Below are 20,504 nucleotides of genomic sequence, written 5' to 3'. Positions count from 1 at the left end.
TTAGATGATTTAAATAAGGAGCTTTCAATGTATGAACAAATATTATTGTGACCTCTTTTTCTGATAAAGGTGGTTGAACTTGGGCTGCTGTATCACGCCATCTCTGGGCATACTGTCTGAATGTTTCATTATTCTTTTTCTCCAAGTTTTGGAGAGTCCATCTATCAGGAACCATGTCTGTTACGTGGCGATACTGCTCTAAAAATGCTTTAGCCAAATCTTTCCAGGATCTAATGTTGGCTTTGGTCAATTGAGTATACCATTTTAAAGCCGGTCCTGTCAAACTATCCTGAAAGCAGTGAATTAACAAATTCTCGTCCTTCACATATCCTGCCATTCTGCGAAAAAACATAGTAATGTGGGATGAAGGGCATGTAGTACCGTCATATTTATCAAATTCAGGAGCTTTGAACTTGATGGGGAGGATTAAGTCTGGAACCAAGCTCAACTCACTAGCGTCAAACCCATAAAATGATTCAGTTATTTCCACGGATTTCATTCGTTCTTCTAAGCTCTTGATCTGTCTGGTCAATTCTTCATTTACTTTTTGTTTCCCATTCAGCTCATTCAAATCTGGGATTAAATGATCAGTATTAAGATCCCCTATTTTCACATCTGATATAAGCGGATTTTTGCTTGAAGATGCAGGATCCACTTGTTGATTTTCATGTGATTTGGCTTCTTGTAATGCAGATGTACGAGCATTGATTTGTATAGGTGTAGTGCCAGAATGATAAATTGGTTCTGGTGGAAAACCTAGAGGATACATAGGTTCTTGGTCGAAAGATACATGATTTTCATGCATTTTTCCAATGATAGCCTGTCTTTTAAACATGTCCTCTATTTTCTGCATCATGTTGTCTTGTGAATTTGCAATATTGGCTTCGATTTTCTCCAGCTTCATTCTCATTTCTGCTTGTTCTTTATTATGCTGTTCCTCAATACGTTGTATTTTATCCTCCATAATTCTCTTAGTAGCTTGTCTAGTACCGTAGTGATGTTGTATTTCTCTTTTGGCCAGAATAACTGCGATTGAAAAATCTTTTGATATTATTTTTTTCAAATTTTAACTCATAAATTTTATCTTAATAATAAAAGTATTCATAAAGAAAATTATGAAATGAATGATGAATGTATGCAAAATGTATGTATGCAAAAAAGGTATTGATCCCAAAAAGTTAACTGTCATAGAACAACTTTCATCGGCATACAAAAGTTTCTTTATAATAATTCATAACTACAGATAAGGCATAACTTTCCTATTAAGCTCTATAATTTCTTTCATTAAACATGACACATTCTTTCCGCACTTAGAAACTGGATCAACGTGATGCTCAATTATTTTGGCTTCAACAGCTAGTTCCCCAACATATCTAGCAACTTCGCTCATTTGAACCATGGCCTCGAACACCATATTACTTCTTTCTTCACTTCTTTCAACATAGAAATTAGTTGACTTTTGCCATTGTTCATTCGTTCCTTCTAGAGTTTGCTCTAACTCAGTGATTCTGACTTGACAATTGTGCAGAATTTTTTCAAGATCTCTAATGCGTCTTCGCAGTGAAGCACTTTCCTCATTACTTTCTTTGAGATCATTAGGTCCTAGACGAACCTTTTCTTGAAACAACGATTCTTCAAGTTGCAAAATGTAAGCATTAAACTCTGAGTTTTTATTTCTAGACTGATCCAGATCTTCTTCAAGTTTTGTTCGTGCTTCTTGCGTTCTTTGATTAAGCTTCTGGATTTGAACATCCTTGTTTCTGCATCTTTGCATCCAATTGCTAGCCACTTCCTGCTCTACCTCAAGTCTGGTGTTGAAATTTTTTCTTTCTAGCTCCCATTTTTCTTTTTCAATATTGTATTCTTCCATTTTTTGGCCTCTGACTTCAAGTTCAACAATCAACTGGTTCATTTCAGATTCAAATCCCTTGAACATGATATTTTTCTCACCTTCAAATTTATCAAAGATGTCATTCTTTATATCTTCTAAATCTTTGGCTCGATCCATTTCTTTTTGCATTTCATTCATGATCTCGCGGTGTTCAGCCTTGATTTTTATAATTCGCTCTCTTCTGTCAACCTCAAAATCTTCCATTTTTTGCTTTCCTTTCTCAAGGCTCTTGAGTAGACGGCTATTCTTTCCTTTCAGATCTTCAACTCGTCTTTTCTCGATGTTCAACTCTCTAGTCATCTGTACCGTTGATTGGCTTGGTCCTGATGCTTTCCGGGATTTATATAACTCCTGGTAATTTTTCTGTAATGCTCTGAATTCATCATCAACTTTTTCTTTATATTTTCTCAACATTGCACATTGTGATGAATGAAAGTCAATGTCAACACCCAACATAGCTTTATCTTGTCTCATTTGCTCTAATTCTTTCGACCAGCATTCTCTTTCTGCTTCAAACTCAACTCTCAGGATTTCAATCTCTGATGGAACCACCTTAATGCGATCTTCCATAGAGATATCCTCATTTTGATCTGGTAGAGGAATATTTTCATTTTTCCTGACATATCTCCATTCCTCATAATCAGGAGTTAACATTTCTTTTGCTGCTTTAGCTCGGATACAAAAAGTTGTTTTCCAAGCTGTAACGGCTTCCATGATATTTCTTTTATAATTTTTGTTGTGGAATGCGAATTCAGACGACTGTAATCCAGCAGTGACAGGTACAAATTGACGACCTTCATACTGTCTTATGACCAGAAGTGGTGCATATTCAATTCCTCCCCATAATCCGAGCAGCATTATCCAGTTGTAATCTCCACATTTGTAAAAGAATTCCCTTTGGATTTTCCACGGGGCTCGCCAAACAATGTCATTGCTTTGCAGATTTCGAAAGGCATTAATCCACATATCTTTCTTAATTTCTTTCGGCCATTCCTGCTCCAGAAATTCTTTTAATGGTGAGTAATCCGTATTAAAGCGTCGGTATGAAACATTTTCTGTCCTCCAGAAATGACTACGGATCCAAACATATAACAACTGGGTACACCCTAAGAATCGTCCACCTCCTAGCTTTCTACAAGCATTTAACGATCTGAAGGTCTCTGCTAGGATTGCAGAAGAAGGATTAATCTTTTTCGGTAGCTGTTCAAACAAATCTACCACTGCAGCTTCAACATATCCCAATACTTTTGGGAAAATGACCATACCATACAAACCCAGAGCAAATAAATCGAATCGTACTTTAATATCTGGATGGCTCTGAATAAGTTCTTTAATGTTGGTCCAAGCAATGCCTTCGCTTTCACCTTTTTGTTTTGTACGGGATGCCACCCATTCTTCTCGTACCCCGGCAATCTTTGCTAATTTAACTCGAAAGGGTTGAGTTTTAATTGACTTTGAATAGATTCGATTCTCCAAAGCTCCTTCGATATGTAACAAAGTTGTGTACTCTTCAATAGTAGGGACCAAGTCCTCTTTATTGAGAGTGAAGCAATTGTACCCTGGATTCCAGAATTGAATTAGGGCTCTGAGTAATTCATCATCAACTTCAACATAGAGCAAATATGGGATGTCTCCGTAAGTCTGATAAAACTGCAATTTTTTATTTGAATCCCAACTTTCCCAAATACTTCGCAAATCTTGCATATCATTTCTTTTTAGTGAAACTGGAGCATAACTGGCTAAGTCAGATACATAATCATCCTGCAGACTGTCTCCTTCTTGTCTTTGTAAATCCTTAGCCCACTGTCTTACTTCTGAGTTTAGAATTACTTGATTTGAACACTTTTTATCCATGGATGAAGGCTTTCCAATGAGACAATTAACACAAGGATCAATGCCTTTTATCCTGTATGATGCCATGCAAACAGAAAAATAAAGAACACACAAAAAGAAATGAATTAGTTTACATAATAAAGAAATTTAATAATAACATTTACCTAAATATTTTTATTTAAACATGCTTTTTCTAAATTTAAATAATTTAAATATACATGTAATTTAATCAGTAAAGAAAATAAATAAATTAACAGGAAAGTTAGAATTCATTTCTCCTGTGTGTACACCTATTTTGGACAAAATTTCGGCATGACTTCGGATCGAAAGAGTTTCTAGGGTTTATTATATGCAGGGTTTCAGATCTAAGAATAAAGGTACCCGAATTATCCTTGTTAGTGCCCCCTTGGGTTACTAACCCTCAATCTTAGTCCATCACAGACTAAAATGGATCGAGTTCAATTCGAGGGGATACATTTCTCTATGCCTGACACGGAGAATAAATTCTCACGAAAACATAGAGTATATGAACCCCGAAAGTTACTTGCTAGGTCTGACACGGAGAATAAATTCTCACGAAGACGTCGCTTTCACTTTCACTTAAAAGGAACAAACTCAATTATAGAGCTTTATGTTATGCAATGCAAGTGTTGTGTGTGAGGAGAAATGTTCAAACCTCTGACAGAAAAAATAAATAATGGAATAAAATACTTGTAAATAAAATGAAATATTAATAATATATATAAATACTATAAAAATAATATGTATATATATAAAAGAATTATAAATTAAATATATGAAATTTTAATTTATAATTAATAGAGACAATTTATAATTGATTTTTAAAAGTTTGGCCAGGTCCCCAGCGGAGTCGCCAAGCTGTCGCAACCGGTTTTCGTCCGGGCACGAAATATTTATTTGGCGGGAAAATTGATGTGAATAAATGGTTTTGAAAATAATTTGGGAGTCGCCATCGGCCTTTTGGGTCAGGTAGGTCGAATACCTAAAAATTATTTTTTTAAAAGAGTTTTAAGAAAACACCAATAAAAAAATGAACTGATCTGCGTTTATAACCAAAAATTCGTTCTTTTTAATAATAAAAAGGGATTCGTGGTCGATTACGTTTAGGGAAGGATTAGCACCCCTACAACGCCCAAAATTGGCACTTTTTAATTATAAATTGTCTCTATTATTAAAAATTAAAAAAATTCAAAATATATTTAATTTATAATCCTATTATTTCAAAATTATATAAAAAATATTTAAAAATATCAGAAAAGGACTTCTAGGTGCCTTAAGACAGCTCTTTTCTTTTATATTGATAAATATTAATTTAAATTAAATAATATTTTTTATAATTTTTAATTTTAAAATACCAGAATAGGACATCCAGTTGTATTAAGACTGTCATTTTCTTCGATATTGAAAAATAAATATTAAAATAATTTATTTAAAATAAATATTTATTTATTATATATATTTATGACTACATAATAAAAATATTTAAATATATAAACAAGTAAAATTTAAAAAATACAATTAGAGCTATATATTTAAAAGCAATAAAATAAAAAAATATTTAAAATAAATGACTAAATTATAGTAAAATTAAAATTAAAAACCTAATTCATAATTAATCAAAATTACAGGGATTAAACATGCTATTTTCTTATTTAATAATTTAGTGACTAAAATAAACTTATCTAAAATTCGAATATAAGATTAAAATAAATTAAAAATATAAACTAGGGATTAAAATATTATTTATTAAAATTAAGGGATTAAATCTGTTATTTATCCTAAATATATTATTTTAATATAAAGGACTAAAATAAATAAAACTAAAATTTAAAGATCAAATTAAAAGGATTATAAACTCGATTTAGTGATTAAAATGTAAAATTTACAAGTTAGAATGGCTTCGGACGGGGTTTAACTATTATTTAATTACACGAATAGTCCTTCCCGAAACGACGTCGTTCGGGAAGGCCTATTTAAGGTCCAAAACGGCTGGCCCGAAGGGCCAGCCTTCATTTCTCTATTTCTCCTCTCTCTCTCTTCTCTGAGAGAGTAATTTCTCTCTCGCTTCTCTCTAAAATAGAGAGAAGCCAGACGGCCGGCATCTGTCTGCCGGTGTTCGTCCGCCGCCAGCCATCGCCGCCGGCCACCGCCTTCGGTGGCCGGAAATTTTTTTTTATACTAAAACATAGATCGGACCGTCCTAATGACGGTCCCGATGACTTTTTCTTTTAAACGGCTCCCGATCGGAGCAAATCTAAGAAATATACCTTCGGTTTTTCGAAGGTTTTGGTGAGGTCCGGTGGTCGGGGCTTCCTCGGTAAGTTTCTCTTCTTTCTTTTTCTTTTCTTTCTTTTCTGTTTCTTTGCTGCGTTGTTGTTGAGATCGTTGGTAGTTTTTTTTAGTATCTTGTTTCTCTGTATTTCTCTTGGTCTCCTCGTCTCTGTTGTGTTCTCTGTCTCTCCTCCTTTTTTTGCTCGCAGATGGGGTGATGGCTTTATAGCCATCACCGGTGTGGCCATCGGACCGGTCCCAAAAGGGCTCTTCGGTGAGTCACCGGACTTCCAGTGGTGACTCAGCATTTGGGGAGACGTGTGCGGTTAGTGTTGAAGCAACAAAGCTTCTGGATTCTTCAGCAAGGCGGCGACGTCGCGGCGTGGCACTGGCAGCTGGGACGTGTCCCTAGGGTTATGATACCCTAGGGCTTCCTTGTTGGGTATCTCTGGACCGTTGGATCTTGCCAGATCCAACGGCAGCAAGCTAAGGCGGCTGGGAAGATGAAAACCCTAATCTGGTTTAGGGTTTCCATTGGGCTTCTGAATTTGGGCCGGTTACTGTTGGATTTGGGCTTGTAATAATATTTAATAATAATATTAATAATAAATAATAATATTAGTAATTATAATAATAATAATAATATAAATAATATTTAAATGAAAAAAATGAGTATCTTCAAGCATAATCTTGAGCTCCCAACTCCATTTTCTCTTTTGCTCCTTTTTCTTTGCCTTCCTACTATACTCAAGTTTGGAGAAAATGCTGATTCAATGAGATTCTTTCCCTTTTTCATCTCCAGCCCTAAGCCCCGGTATTGTCGGGAAAGAGCGTGAGGATGACACTTTTTTGGGGGGAATTAAGTTAATGAAATATTTTCTTAATCTTATAAAATACGACATCAAACGGTTGATTCCATGGCCCAATGGATAAGGCGTTGGTCTACGGAACCAGAGATTCTGGGTTCGATCCCCAGTGGAGTCGGTTTATTCGTTTTTTTATTGGGATCCAATAAAGCCCATCCGCTATGAGTCCGAGGCCTAATCTTATCCTAAGAGCATCATAACTCATGTACTAACATGAACTCTCAATTATTGTTCAGTTTTACTAGATACTGTCATGTTTATTATCCACGTAAAACAAAAAAATAATATTAAATGTATTTTAAAAAAGTATTTATGTAAATAACTAGCAAAAAGGTTGGGAGCGAGGAAACCCATCGTTGAGATAGATGCAATATGGATAGTGGAGACTCTGAAAGGAGAACAAGAAGGAAGAAAATTTAGATAACATGCTAGTAAAAGACTGCAAAAACTAGTTGAAAAAAGGGATAAATTTACGAAGTAAGGCACACGTGGCGAGAAGGAAATAGGTTCGCAGATCAACCGGCACTGCGAAGCTGAGTCTGGAACAAACAATCGAAGTTAAAATTTTAGAATCCCCCACCGAGGAGCTAAAAACCATACTGTTGGCCGATGCCAAGGTGAAGGAATCCTAAGGTTGTAATTTTCATCGGTTCTTTAAACCTCTTCAATGTACCAAATAAATAAATAAAATATTTATGTAAATATATTTAGTAGCCTCTTAAAGGAGATATTTTTTTATAATAGTTTTTTTTGGTAAACTGCAACATTGATTCCTTTTATGTTTGGTTTTTCTTATTTTGGTTATCGATTTTGAAAAAAAATATTTTCTTTTCACTTTTATTTTTGATTTGTCTTATTTTGATCATTGAGCTGTTAACTCTCGTTAATTCGATAACGTTACTAAAAATGTTTAAATTTTAACTTTACTTATAAATTTTAGATAAAATATTAATTTGATCCTAAAGTTTAGATAAAATACTAATTTGATCCTTAAACCTTGCATAAAATATTAATTTAATCCATGAATCCAATCAAAGTGTTCGTTGCGCGCCGACACTCATCACCTTCATTGATCATCATCGATTACCACCATCTGTTTTTGCCAATGATTATTAAACCCTAATATTTTTAGTTCAGTCTTTTTTTACGAGTACATGTCTAATATATATTATTGAAAACTACTTTGAACTTCATAAATTAATCTAAAACCCTTCACATAAGGTGAAAATGTTGAATAATGTAATGCATTACTTTGTTAAGATGTACCTTAAATTATTGAATGTGGATGAATATACGAAGAATGAAATAATTTAATGAATGTATTTACTAAACTATGTACGAATATATTCTAAATTCACATCAAAGATTATATAAAAGGTCTTAAGAGAAGTATCATTAGAAATAAGCAAGTTTTGAATATCTCCCTATTCATCATTTCTCGAATCTCTCCAAGTAATGAAATTTAAACGAACAAATAGAAAGGAAAAAATGAAAAAAAAAATCATTTTTTTCAACAGAAGATAATTTTAAAAGGTTGAAGTTAACAAATTAGCTTTCTTCCCAATGTTTTCAAAGTCCTGAAATTCAAAGCTTTCCAATTGCCTTACATTCCCCTCTCAGAGCTCAGAATTCAGAGCCGGAATTAAAAGAAAGGAAGCAAAAGGCATATACATAGATCTTACATATGATAATATACACACGTTAAAACTGTCAAAAGTGACAGCCGCAACAAAGATAGAAGAAACAGAGAGTAGCCACCAAGTAAATAGCCTCTAAAACCGACACAATCTTGAAACGCACATCCTCAATGAAAGAGAGTTTAATGTTCTTCAGCCTCTTCCATTTGAAAGCAGACCCCCAGAACTTCCCCCTCCATGCTTCCTTCTTCATCAGCCTCTTGAACAACACCCATCTCTTCGTGCTGCCCATCGCTTTGTTTTCAATGAAAAAATAAATCGTTTTTGGCTTTAATCTTTGGTTGGAGAAGAAGAGAAGTTGAATACAAGTTTATATATTTGAGGAAAAGTTGAGTTTCATCGGATACACGGATAAAAGGAATCGTTCGTGAGCAGAGACACCATTATTTTAGTTGAAAGTCAATGTTAGCCTTGATTTGCCAACTTTATACGACCAATCTCCCCGCGTTTTCATGACTCAAAAAAGTCAAAATCATTTTTTTATCAAGTTCTACCAGTAATTAACATCGAGAAGAAAAAAAGTGCTACTCGTATTTTTATTAAAATATTTCAAAATAAATAATAAAACGTGCGACTGTATTTATTTATGGAACTTTTGAAAAACAGCAATAGGTAGAAAAAAAAACTCACAGATGTAATCATGTAATTTTTAATATATTATTTTATTAAGATATAATTATATGATAAATAAATTATTTATGAGTCTAAAAATTTTATATCTCATCATATCAAACTTTTTTGATAAAAAGTATTTTAAATTTTATATATTCTCATGAAACACATAAAATCATTACAAATTTACTTATTTTAATATGAAAACATTTTTATGTTTTTATCATAATTTAAGTCAGTATATTTAATATATTATAAAATTTAAATATCATTTAAATTTATATACTTTGACTTACAAAATCATATCCAAAATAATTATTTATCTTATCAAAATCACTTTTTGATATAAAAACTACATATCGAAATCTTAAAACAAATAATTTAAAAACACCTTTCAAAATAAAAAATAATTCTCCATCGTACTTTTTAGAAATAGTAGTAAACTAACCCTTGATCCTACCATTAAAATGGAATGTTCTTCTTCATTTCCAAAACCAAGTCATCATTTGGACTTTCACGTCATATATACATGTGCAGGTCGATTATAGGAATATGGCCGCCTCAACGTTACGTTTTAAATGTTTAAATTATACAATAAAGATCACGTTAAGTCGTTAACTACATATATTAATTACCATTAAAGTAATAGAAGGTTTTATAAAAAAATTTGAATATTAATATATTTTGGTTTTTTAAAAGAGTTGAAATTTAGAAATGTACGATTTTTCATTAAAAAGTACAATAGTAAATGTTTATTGTTGACAATTCTCCCTTTCTGTTTCTAAAAATATAAATTAGCTTACCTTTATTCTCATATGTAATGGGATAAGGGGTAGGTAAGATAGTAAGCTGTCCCAACATCAGGTTGAGAGCAGCTTTTGTAGGAGACTTCCGAATTATGAAATATCCTTCGTGAGACTCGATCCCACGACCCAAGATTAAGAACCTTATGCTCTTCCAACTGAGTTGGATGGTCATTTCTTTGTTTCTATAAATGATCTTTGCATTTCGTTTTAAAAACAGCTGGATGCCAAGCTAAGCAATATTGTTTTCCTTTCTTCTTTTTAAAGAACATCTGCCGGACCGTCCTTTTTCATGAAATATTTCTTTATTCAAACATTCGTGTGAAAAAAGCAGAGAACCTGAGCCAGAAGCGTCTCTAAATAATATAAGATATTACCAATCATATCTTTCCGTGTGTAATTATTTTAATTTTTTCTAATGTGACGGTATGTTTCTTCATTTGGTTATTTACTCCTATGATTTTAGTTGGACATTTTGAATAGTGTAGCTGATAAAGATATTACAGATTAAATCCTTCATTTTTTTGAAGTACAATTGTTTCTATGAATTTTTCATATTGTTTCGCTGGCACAAATTATTTGTCTTTCATTTTAAGCCGACGTGAAATCGTAGAACACGGATAATTCTGAACTAGTTCAGATAATATTGGTGTATTGAAGTTGTTTTATTACAAAACTTGACGATTTAATGAGTAAATTAGTCTATATTTGTAAATGTAAATATAATATTCGATTTTTTTTTTAATTTAATTATTGAGTACTAATTTGAAACTCATGTGTCACACACTGTAAATGGAATAACACATTTATTATAAGCATATGCTTAGCAGAAAAGAAAAGAGTTAATTGCATCATATGTACTCAAACTATGATTTTCATTCTAAATTGATTCCTAAACTTTTGAATATTCTAATTTTATCCTCAAACCATGATACTCATTTTAAACTAGTCCTTAAACTTTTGAACATTTAAATTTCATCCCCAAACTATGACCCTCAATCTAATTTGGCCATCAAACTTTTAAATCTTTCAATTTTATCCCTAAATCCGTCCAAACATGTAATTAGTTTTAACCATAGTCTAACCTAAACGTTATTTTTTTCAAACATATAATAATATAGCTTGGCCGGCTCATTGTAATTTTGAATAATCCGATTGATTCTTTCTCTTTGTTGAGCCTCAACAAGAGATTGAGTGTTGATTGGGGCAGACCCATTATTATTATTTAGAAAGCAGTTTGCAACAAATTCGACTGAGGGATGACCAAATGAAAAATGCTTACCAGCAGGCGAAAAGCAAATGAACAGAAAGTGGGCACCACAAAGTGTGGCTATCTCCCTTAATTTTTTGTAAATTCCAGATCCCCGTTTCGAAAATGTAATCAATCTATCATCCATTTTTTCCATAGCCTTAGTTTCAATCTTTTGTTTTCCCTTTGTTTTCTTTCCCTCGCTTAGAAGAACAGAGCACAAAAGAAAAAATAACAGGAAGGTTAAAGAGTGCTTTATTAGCCTACCGGGATATTATAGAACAAATTTTGTCAGAAATGAAAAGATTTCCAAAGCTTAACTTTTTGTTTAGGGTCATTTTTTAGAGGTAATTACAGTTTGATGAAGATGACAAGAGGGCTAATTAATGTTCGAGTAGGTAAGGTTCTACCCTCCTAATACACATTTATATTTTTTTATTTTTTAAAATATTTAATTTATCTATAATATTTTAAAATTTTAAATTTAAATATATTCACACTTACAATTAATAAAAAAAACACCAACTAAAATTTAGTTTGAGACGTGGTTTACATAAATATTGCGTTGTATCATCGTTTGTGTAAAAACTTGCAATGACACAGCATGATTTGATAACGGATAAAAATAGAAACGAATCAGCCACAACAATTATTGATTCTAATTAACAAATGTATACTCGGAGTTAATTAGTTTGAGGCGACTGGGTGGGGACTCGTGGTCCCCGTTGACATGGCCAACGACATCGTTAGCTGAGGTGGCTTTTGGGGGCATGATCTCTGGCGCGTGGGCTCTAGGCTGGTGGAAGGCTGACGTGGGATGAAGTTGAAGAGTCCAGTTTTGGTCACACGCGCAAGAGATGTTTCATCTTTCCCTTTGGACCGTCAGATCCCCAGATTAGAATCAAACGCTCACCATCGACCTTCTAAAAGCTTCCAGAGGCGGCATAATTTGAGCAGTCTAGGGTTTTAGTTGTCAACTTTAGGTTAGGGCCAATTGGACCATTGTTATTTTGATTGGGCTGACCCAGTTTAAGGCATTGGATTTCAAGTTGTGTTGTTGTTTGAGTTGGTTGAATTGAGTTATTGTGTAACGGGCTCACTTGTAATAATGAATTGCAAAAATAAAAGTAAGTAAGTATTCACACACACATATAGGGATATGATCTTGTTACACAATGTAAAACTATTTTAATTTTATACAGATTTGGGATCGTTGGATGAGTGAAAATAGATGGCTGAAATTAATAGTAGAAAATGAGAATATATTCACTGGAAACATAAAACAAAGAATCAATCTCATTCATCTATTTTCACTCATCCAATTTTCTAAAATATGTGTAAAACTAAAGAATTTTACATTGCACAAGTAAATCCTAACCCATATATACAAACATACAATCAAACTAATAATCTTAATTTATTTATTATGTTCATATATACTAATAATAAACTTAACTCCAAAATTAGCAAGTGAATAGTTAAGATGATTAGAATAAAATTAACGATTTAAAATTTTAAAATTAAAGTTTGTATTGAATTCAAATGAAAACAAGAGTCTATAGTGGGTATAACGAATTTGAAAAACAAAAGACAGTCTAATTTGTCACAAAGATAAATAACGAAAAAGATAAAATTTTCATTGATGATGAGGATTATGTTTTGTATGATATTACTTATAGTTATACAACTACAAACAAAGTTGAAATTTATGATGATCTTACTGGCGAGTACACTAAGTTAACTCATACATCCAAATTTAGGCAAGGTTTGAATTCAATAGACATTCATTGATTAGTATCCTTTAAGGGGTTTCATGGAAGAGGCGAAGAACTTGTTCATCAGAGTAATGCATTTGATTCTTTTGTTGAGTTTGGGTGTTTAACTGAATTTGAGATTTTATCTTGAACTCCTTGTACTTTTAAAATTTGTGTCAATTAAAAGATTGTTAGAGTTTGACTTGAATTCGACCAGATTATAATTGGTAAAGGTATAAAATAAAAAAAAATAAGAAATATAATTTAATTGAATTTATGGGGCGTATTATATTTTAGGTTCATTGAAAGTAAGAAAATAGTTGGAGAAGATTTTTTGTTACGCACATTTCTTTTGTAATTAAGTAATTATCTTTATAAATATATACTATAGATTATAGTTAGATGTCAAACTATTTTTAAAAATCTTTTTGTATTATTCTATTTTAATGTTATAAAAATTAATAACCTTTTTCAAAAGAATATCTACATGAAATTTTAATGTCCATTCTATTGTACGATCATTATACTTGGTTAAGATAACATACCATACAATAGGAATGGCCTGCTTTACGAATGTATTATGGTGATGATGTCAACAGCATCAAATGAAACCAGGAAATTCTAAAATACAACTTGTTAATATAAGGTTAAAAAACGATATAAATCGGTTGTAACAAAAAATCTTATTAAGAGCGTAACTTTTTAAGTTGTCAAAGTAACATTCTTGATTACAATCGAAATTGTTACATTTTTCATAACATTTTCAATTAACAAAAATGTTATATCATTCATAATATTTTCGGTTGTAAGCCCAAATACCCACAATTTAACTTTTTTGTTGCAACAAAAAATATTATAAAATTACATAACATTTTAAGTTGAACATGATAACATTTTAGATTGAAACCATATTAAATTAACCTTAAATTAAGTTGTCACACTATAGAAATACCCAATAAAACCTGGTTATGCTTTTCTGCATTGTTTTGATTTTACCATGTATGAAATATTACAAAGTTAGGGAGTAAAATTAAATAAATGTATCAAATGGCCGTTAAAGAAAATGTACAATATTATGAATGTTGTCCAGTCCAGTTTTTTTCTTTTCATATTTTTTTAACTAATTTCAATTAAACTCTTCTTAAAATTTGCAAAAATTATCATTAAATCTTGAAAATTTAATGCAGACTCCAAAATTTTAAACAAATAATAAAAAAATAAACTATTAAAAAATATTTAAAAAAATTGAATTTAAACCTTTACATATTTTCAAAATTTTAAGGAAGCCCATAAACTATGTAACCAAAACCTACCACTAATTGTTAGGCAGTCCATCCAAAAATTTCCATTAAATATATGTATGCAAAATTTAATCTAGAAACTAGTAGAAAGGGAGTATATGACACTAATATATTGTTGGGTAAAGTACATAAATGATCTCTTAACTATAGGACACAATTTTATTGAATCCTCTTATTATTAAAAATTATAAAACGATCCCCCAATTATAAGATGCTACTTTGTTGAGTCCTCTAACTATTAAAAATTGCAAAATTATCACGCGATTATTCGTATATTCTAAATTTATTATTTTCTATTAAAAAATTGACGGTCGTCTAAAATGAAAGTTAAATTGTTGAGTGTGATATGATAAAATTTAACCCCCAAATCATTTTAACTATATTTTGTGGATATTTGGTTACATTATGTCGTCGAGCCAATGTTTGAAACGGATGCTGACGAGTCAGTGCTTGAAAGAAATGGTGGTTCCAATAAATATCATTAAAATACAATTTTATCATATCTCGGTCAATAGGTTAACGTCCAACTCAGAATAATGTCAATTTATTAACGAAAAAGGATGGTTTTGAAACATATGAATGGTTGAGTTACCATTTTGTAACTTTTAATACTCGGAAGATTCAATAAAATAAAATCTTATAATCGGAATATCATTTTATAACTTTTAATAGTCAAATGACTCAACAAAACATCTTTCTACCGTCGAAGAATTATTTGTGTACTTTACATTATAGAGAAAATAACCTCAGTGACCAAAAATCCCAGATAATATACGATTTTGACCAACTTTTTTTGGATTTACGAAAATGACCAACAAAATCGCAATGCGATCTCTAATTCGCATTGCGATCTCCACTATCGCAAATTCGCGTTGCATTTCGCGTTGCGATAGTTGAAAATCGTGTTGCGATTTTCCATTTCGCGTTGCAATAGTTGAAAATCGCGTTGCGATTTTTCATTTCGTGTTGCGATAGTCTACAGTCGTTGCGATTTTCCAAATTCGTTGCGATTTTCTAAATTCGTTGTGATTTTCCAAATTCGTTGCGAAAATTCATTGTGATAGTTAAAAAAAAGATTTTGTTTCTTAATAATTTTCTCTAAAAAGATAGTATCCGCTTGGACGTGTCGAAGACACGTATTACCACGATTACGACCACGACCCGAGACGAGACGGACGGCGGCGGCGACGGCGCGAGAGTACCCCTTGTTCTCTATCACTCAACAAGAAAGTGGGAAAGCCAAGCCTTAAATATCATTCCCAATAGTGTTTCCAATACTATGTGGGATTTGAGCATTACCAACACTTGTTCCCAATACTATGTGGGATTGAGCCTTAAATAGTGATATTATTTTTGAATGTTTTGCTTAAAATTGCAATAATCGCGATTGATTGTAGATTGACTTTTAATTATGACATATTTAATTGTATAATACTAATACAATTAGTTGCTGATTCAGTTGTTTTAAGGTGAATGATTGTTAATTGTTTCCTGAATAATCTCATTGTATTGGAAACAAGTGTTGGTAATGCTCAATCCCACATAGTATTGGAAACACTATTGGGAATGGTATTTAAGACTTGGCTTTCTCACTTCCTTGTTGAGTGATAGAAAACAAGGGGGACTCTCGCGCGCCGTCTGTCTCGTCTCGTCTCGTCTCGTCTCGTCTCGGGTCGTGGTCGTGGTCGTGGTCGTGGTCGTGGTAATACGTGTCTTCGACACGTCCGTGCGGATACTATCTTTTTAGAGAAAATTCTTAAGAAACAAAATCTTTTTTTTAACTATCACAACGAATTTGGAAAATCGCAACGACAACTGTAGACTATTGCAACGACAACTGTAGACTATCGCAACGAATTTGGAAAATCGCAACGACAACTGTAGACTATCGCAACGCGAAATGGAAAATCGCAACGCGATTTTCAACTATCGCAACGCGAAATGGAAAAGCGCAACGTGATTTTCAACTATCGCAACGTGAAATGCAACGCGAATTTGCGATGGTGGAGATCGCAATGCAAATTAGAGATCGGATTGCGATTTTGTTGGTCATTTTCGTAAATCCAAAAAAAATTAGTCAAAATCGTATATTATCTAGGATTTTTGGTCACTGACGTTATTTTCTCTACATTATATTGTTCTGTTTGATTGATATAAAAATGTTTTAAGGGTATTCTGCAAGCGAAGGGTGGTATATCTAACGGAAACTTGACTGAATCGTTAATATAAATAAATGCATATTTAGCAGTAAATTAAAGTTACGTCTAAAGCACCCACACAATTTGTATACATACCTGTTAGAATTTGAAGTTTTTTCAAAAATAATATTTTATTATTGAACTCATTCAATAAATTATACGAAATTAGTGTTAAGTATCAATTTATAACATTGTTAAATAAGAGCAACAAATTCATTTGAAAGTGTTTCGAGTTTGTTAATTTTTCTAAGAAATTTTCATTAAACTCTTTAAGTTCTTCAAAACCTTCTGATTTATATACTCTATATTCTGTTTTTGACACTCAAGAGGCAGGCATGAAATTTGGTCCCACTTTATTAAATTAAACACTTCGTTCAATTAAAAATCAATAATTTAATTTTAATTTTAGTGACTTAGTTAAATAAAAAAAATTATATACACGCCTCTCAAAAATTTTGATCGTAATTAAATAAAAAATATATAAAAGAAGTGGGACCAACAGGCACGAAACTTGGCAGGAGTTGGAAAACATATAGAAGGCCGTGTTGGTGCGCCACTAACAGCACTAGCTGGCAAAGGTGTACAAAAAAGAGAACCATGCATGCATGACAATGAGCACTCATGTTTCTTAATATCAACGCATATTATGTATAAAGGAATCAGGACTGACAGAGATCTATGCAACTGGTGCTCGGATACTGATGAACAAAATATATTCAAACCGGATTCGGTACCACATAAATGTAGAGCAGCATGTGTCTCTTGTCTGCCATCAAAATTCTACAGTGATACGGTGGGGGTAAAATACCATGATAATATATATATATATATATATATATATATATATATATATATATATATATATATATGGGTTAGTCTAAATATATCAATTTTTTTATTAAACCTACCAAAAAGATTAATAAAATGATTATGTTTTTTTTATTAAAACACCAAAAGATTAATGTAATGATTATGTTTTTTCCATTCTTTTATTAAAGCTTTTTATCATAATGATGTCTTTTTTATTAAAGTTTTTTATTAAGATTTTTTTATTGTTAAAGTTTTCTTTTAAAGTATTTTTCATTTAATTTTTCAACATGGTAATATTTTTTTTTAATTTTTGTTATCTTTTATATTTATTTAATTATACATATTGCCTCGAAATAACAAATAAAAAAATACATTATACTTTTAGTTGCAAAGTAACCCAAGCACATACAAAACTAAAAAAAAAAAAGATAACCGAAGACTAATACATTGAAAATGTGTAATTTTATTGTTTTCTCTGTTTTTGAATTCTGAAATTACACTTCTTTTTCTTTCGTATTCATTTCCCTCTTTTCGAATGATTTTCCCAAAGAAAGACCCCACAATTTAGGCTATGCCCCAGTCTGTTGAAGAGCCCCCTTTGTTTTCATGTTTTTTGCTTGCTTCCTCCCTTCGAATCGTTCGAATGCCTCTATTTATAATGAGTTTTTGGGTTGCTTTTGTAATGGATTCCCCACTAGTTGATAAATAATGGTAGAGTAGCTTTTTGCAGGTGAGTGGGATGTGTTGAAAGCCATGGGCAGCTCATTGGGTGTTGTGCAGGTGAGTGGAATGTTTTGCAGGTAAAAGAAATGGTGCTTACAGCTGGTTTGACCTGGTAAGTTTAGTAGTGCAATTTCTTTTACCTGCAAAACATCTCACTCACCTGCACAACACCAAACGAGCTGCCCATGGCTTCCAACACATCCCACTCACATTCAAAAAGCTACTCTACCATTATTTATCAACTAGTGGGGAATCCATTACAAAAGCAACCAAAAAACTCATTATAAATAGAGGCATTCGAACGATTCGAAGGGTGGAAGCAAGCAGAAAACACGAAAACAAAGGGGGCTCTTCAACAGACTGGGGCATAGACTAAATCGTGGGGCCTTTCTTTGGGAAAATCATTCGAAAAGAGGGAAATGAATACGAAAAAAAAAGAAGTGTAATTTCAGAATTCAAAAACAGAGAAAGCAATAAAATTACACTTTTTCAATGTATTAGTCTTCGGTTATCTTTGTTTTTCCAGTTTTTTGTGTGCTTGGGTTACTTTGCAACTAAAAGTATAATATGTTTTTTTTACTTGTTCTTTCGAGGCAATATGTATAATTAAATAAGTATAAAAGATAACAAAAAAAATTATTACCATGTTAAAGAAATAAATGAAAAATAATTTAATAGAAAACTTTAATAATGAAAAAGACCTTAATAGAAAACTTTAATAAAAAATAAAAAAAGACATCATTATTACATAATGATAAAAAGCTTTAATAAAAAAATAAAAAACATAATTATTACATTAATCTTTTGGTGTTTTAATAAAAAACAAATGGGAAAGTTTAGTAAAATAATTGGTATATTGAGACTAACCCTATATATATAAAAAGGCAAAGGAATGGCATCAAACAAAGACGAAACTCTGAGTAAAGTGGATCTCACAAAAGGTAATCAGTGCTCACCAGGTAGGTAACATGTAGCTGCAACATGGAATAAACAAAAAAGCAAGTGGAATATGAAATCATGCAGAGGAGGAACTAATAGTGAATATTTTAAAGTACATGCCGTTACCATTCAAAGCAGCTAGTTGTGCTATAAAGATGATGGCAACTGAGAACTTAGTAGCCATATTACAAAGACAAATTCCATCCTAACTTCCTTCCAAGGGAACAGAAGTTTAAGCAGCAATCCATGCCCTGGCACACCATTAATACATGCATAACTGGAAACTAAAACACAAACATTAATTCTAAATACCTGTCTTCTTCATCTCTGGACTGCAGACCATCAGAGCCGGACAGAGAAGGGTATGCAACACATGATAAACTTGAATTTTAGAAGTTGAGGAAATCATTACCACAAAACGAGTTTAATTTCCATTCTTGAAACTCTCAACTCCAAGCTTCTTTGCTTCAACCTTGAGAGACTTGAGGTACCGAACCGCTTCTTCAAGAACTGCTACAGTACTCACTCACCTGCACCCGGAACAATTCCCCTTAACGCCTTAATCATTTTCTTCATTTTCAGTCGCTTTTCAGGATCACAAAAGCCACCCCTACCAGAAGATTTCAGAGTAGAAGAGCTCTTTCTTGGGTTTGAACCATAGACAGAGTGAGAATCAGAATCAATTTCATAATTACCACAAGTCCGTGCAGTGCTAACTTCATCATAATCTTCTTGTTCCTCCTCTTCTGAGTTGAGGAGTGCATCAATGTCATCTGAATCCTCTTTCAAAGAAGATGAGGTCTCATTTTTTATGACATACCTTCCATCTATGTAATTTGCTAAACCATTTAATCCAGGACCATTTAAATTGTTTGCAACAGCAGGATTGAACATGATCTGGCTTCTATGATCAGTCTGGTTGAAGAAAATGAAATCCTTGGGACAAGTCTCCGAGGATTGAAACTCGATGCCATGGAGAGGTGGCAATGGCTTAGCACATGGACGAAAAACAGTACCAAAAACAGATGCAACTGGGATATGCATGTAATTATCACCCACTTGATCTGCAAATGTGGGCACCGCTTTTGGGGGGTAAAGCTGTTGATGACTCTGCATCGAAATTTCTACTTAGCTAAAAGGTTCACAACAAAGATGCTTCTTGGCTTTAAACGTGCAATTATCCAACTTTTCAGTAGGAAGGAGGCTTTAACTATATTATTTTGGTGAGACAAAAATACTTTACTGGATTGCCATTACAACATGACAGAGCTACCTATCCCATATTTCCATGAACACAATCAGATTTTTCATTTTGTCGGTCTTACACATAACACAACTAAACAATACTAACCCAGATCCCAATTTCCAAGAGTTCTCTAACACCAGACTACGTAACAGGTTTAAGCAACTGACGGAAATACTCAGCCTGCAATAGCATATGGGAAGTCAATATAACCATAAGAATTGCAGAGGTAATATGTGCAGCGAAAACAAAAAAGATGATTGTCAACCGTAAGAATCAAAACTTCAGTCCTG

At 32.5% G+C, this 20,504-nt stretch overlaps 2 protein-coding genes and 1 non-coding gene across 6 annotated transcripts; 1 reads left to right on the top strand and 2 right to left on the bottom strand.

The window, feature by feature from the left end:
- Positions 1–528: 528 nt before the first annotated feature.
- Positions 529–8,841, bottom strand: LOC120196342. Its single transcript, XM_039198163.1, has 3 exons — positions 8,579–8,841; positions 1,629–1,632; positions 529–543 (listed from the first exon to the last, which is right to left on the bottom strand). Exon 1 carries the CDS (start codon positions 8,809–8,811, stop codon positions 8,593–8,595), a length of 219 nt encoding a protein of 72 aa, XP_039054094.1. The 5' UTR covers positions 8,812–8,841; the 3' UTR covers positions 529–543; positions 1,629–1,632; positions 8,579–8,592.
- Positions 6,928–7,000, top strand: TRNAR-ACG. The gene has a single exon. It is a non-coding gene; the product is annotated as a tRNA-Arg (tRNA).
- Positions 8,842–19,032: 10,191 nt separating the features above from the next.
- LOC120196341 (transcription factor bHLH144-like) lies at positions 19,033–20,177 on the bottom strand. 4 transcript variants are annotated; one of them, XR_005523166.1, is made up of 2 exons: positions 19,381–20,177; positions 19,033–19,252 (listed from the first exon to the last, which is right to left on the bottom strand). XR_005523166.1 is itself a non-coding variant. In XM_039198162.1 (1 exon), the coding sequence occupies exon 1, from the start codon at positions 20,082–20,084 to the stop codon at positions 19,491–19,493; it is 594 nt and encodes a 197-aa protein (XP_039054093.1). In that variant the 5' UTR covers positions 20,085–20,177; the 3' UTR covers positions 19,033–19,490. The 4 variants fall into 4 exon arrangements, 1 of the variants encoding a protein (XP_039054093.1); XR_005523165.1 differs by having other exon boundaries at positions 19,033–19,245; XR_005523167.1 differs by having other exon boundaries at positions 19,033–19,219.
- Between the last annotated feature and the right edge of the window lie 327 nt (positions 20,178–20,504).

Source organism: Hibiscus syriacus, unplaced genomic scaffold (genome assembly GCF_006381635.1).
Source record: "Hibiscus syriacus cultivar Baekdansim isolate YM2019G1 unplaced genomic scaffold, ASM638163v2 tig00117032_pilon, whole genome shotgun sequence".
NCBI lineage: Eukaryota > Viridiplantae > Streptophyta > Magnoliopsida > Malvales > Malvaceae > Hibiscus > Hibiscus syriacus.
The sequence above is the reverse complement of the archived record's forward strand: the minus strand, read 5'-3'. Positions and strand labels throughout refer to the sequence as shown.

What these genes read in the sequence shown, in the direction of transcription:
- LOC120196342 (XM_039198163.1), bottom strand. Translation starts at nt 8,811, where the DNA reads ATGGGCAGCACGAAGAGATGGGTGTTGTTCAAGAGGCTGATGAAGAAG.
- LOC120196341 (XM_039198162.1), bottom strand. Translation starts at nt 20,084, where the DNA reads ATGCAGAGTCATCAACAGCTTTACCCCCCAAAAGCGGTGCCCACATTT.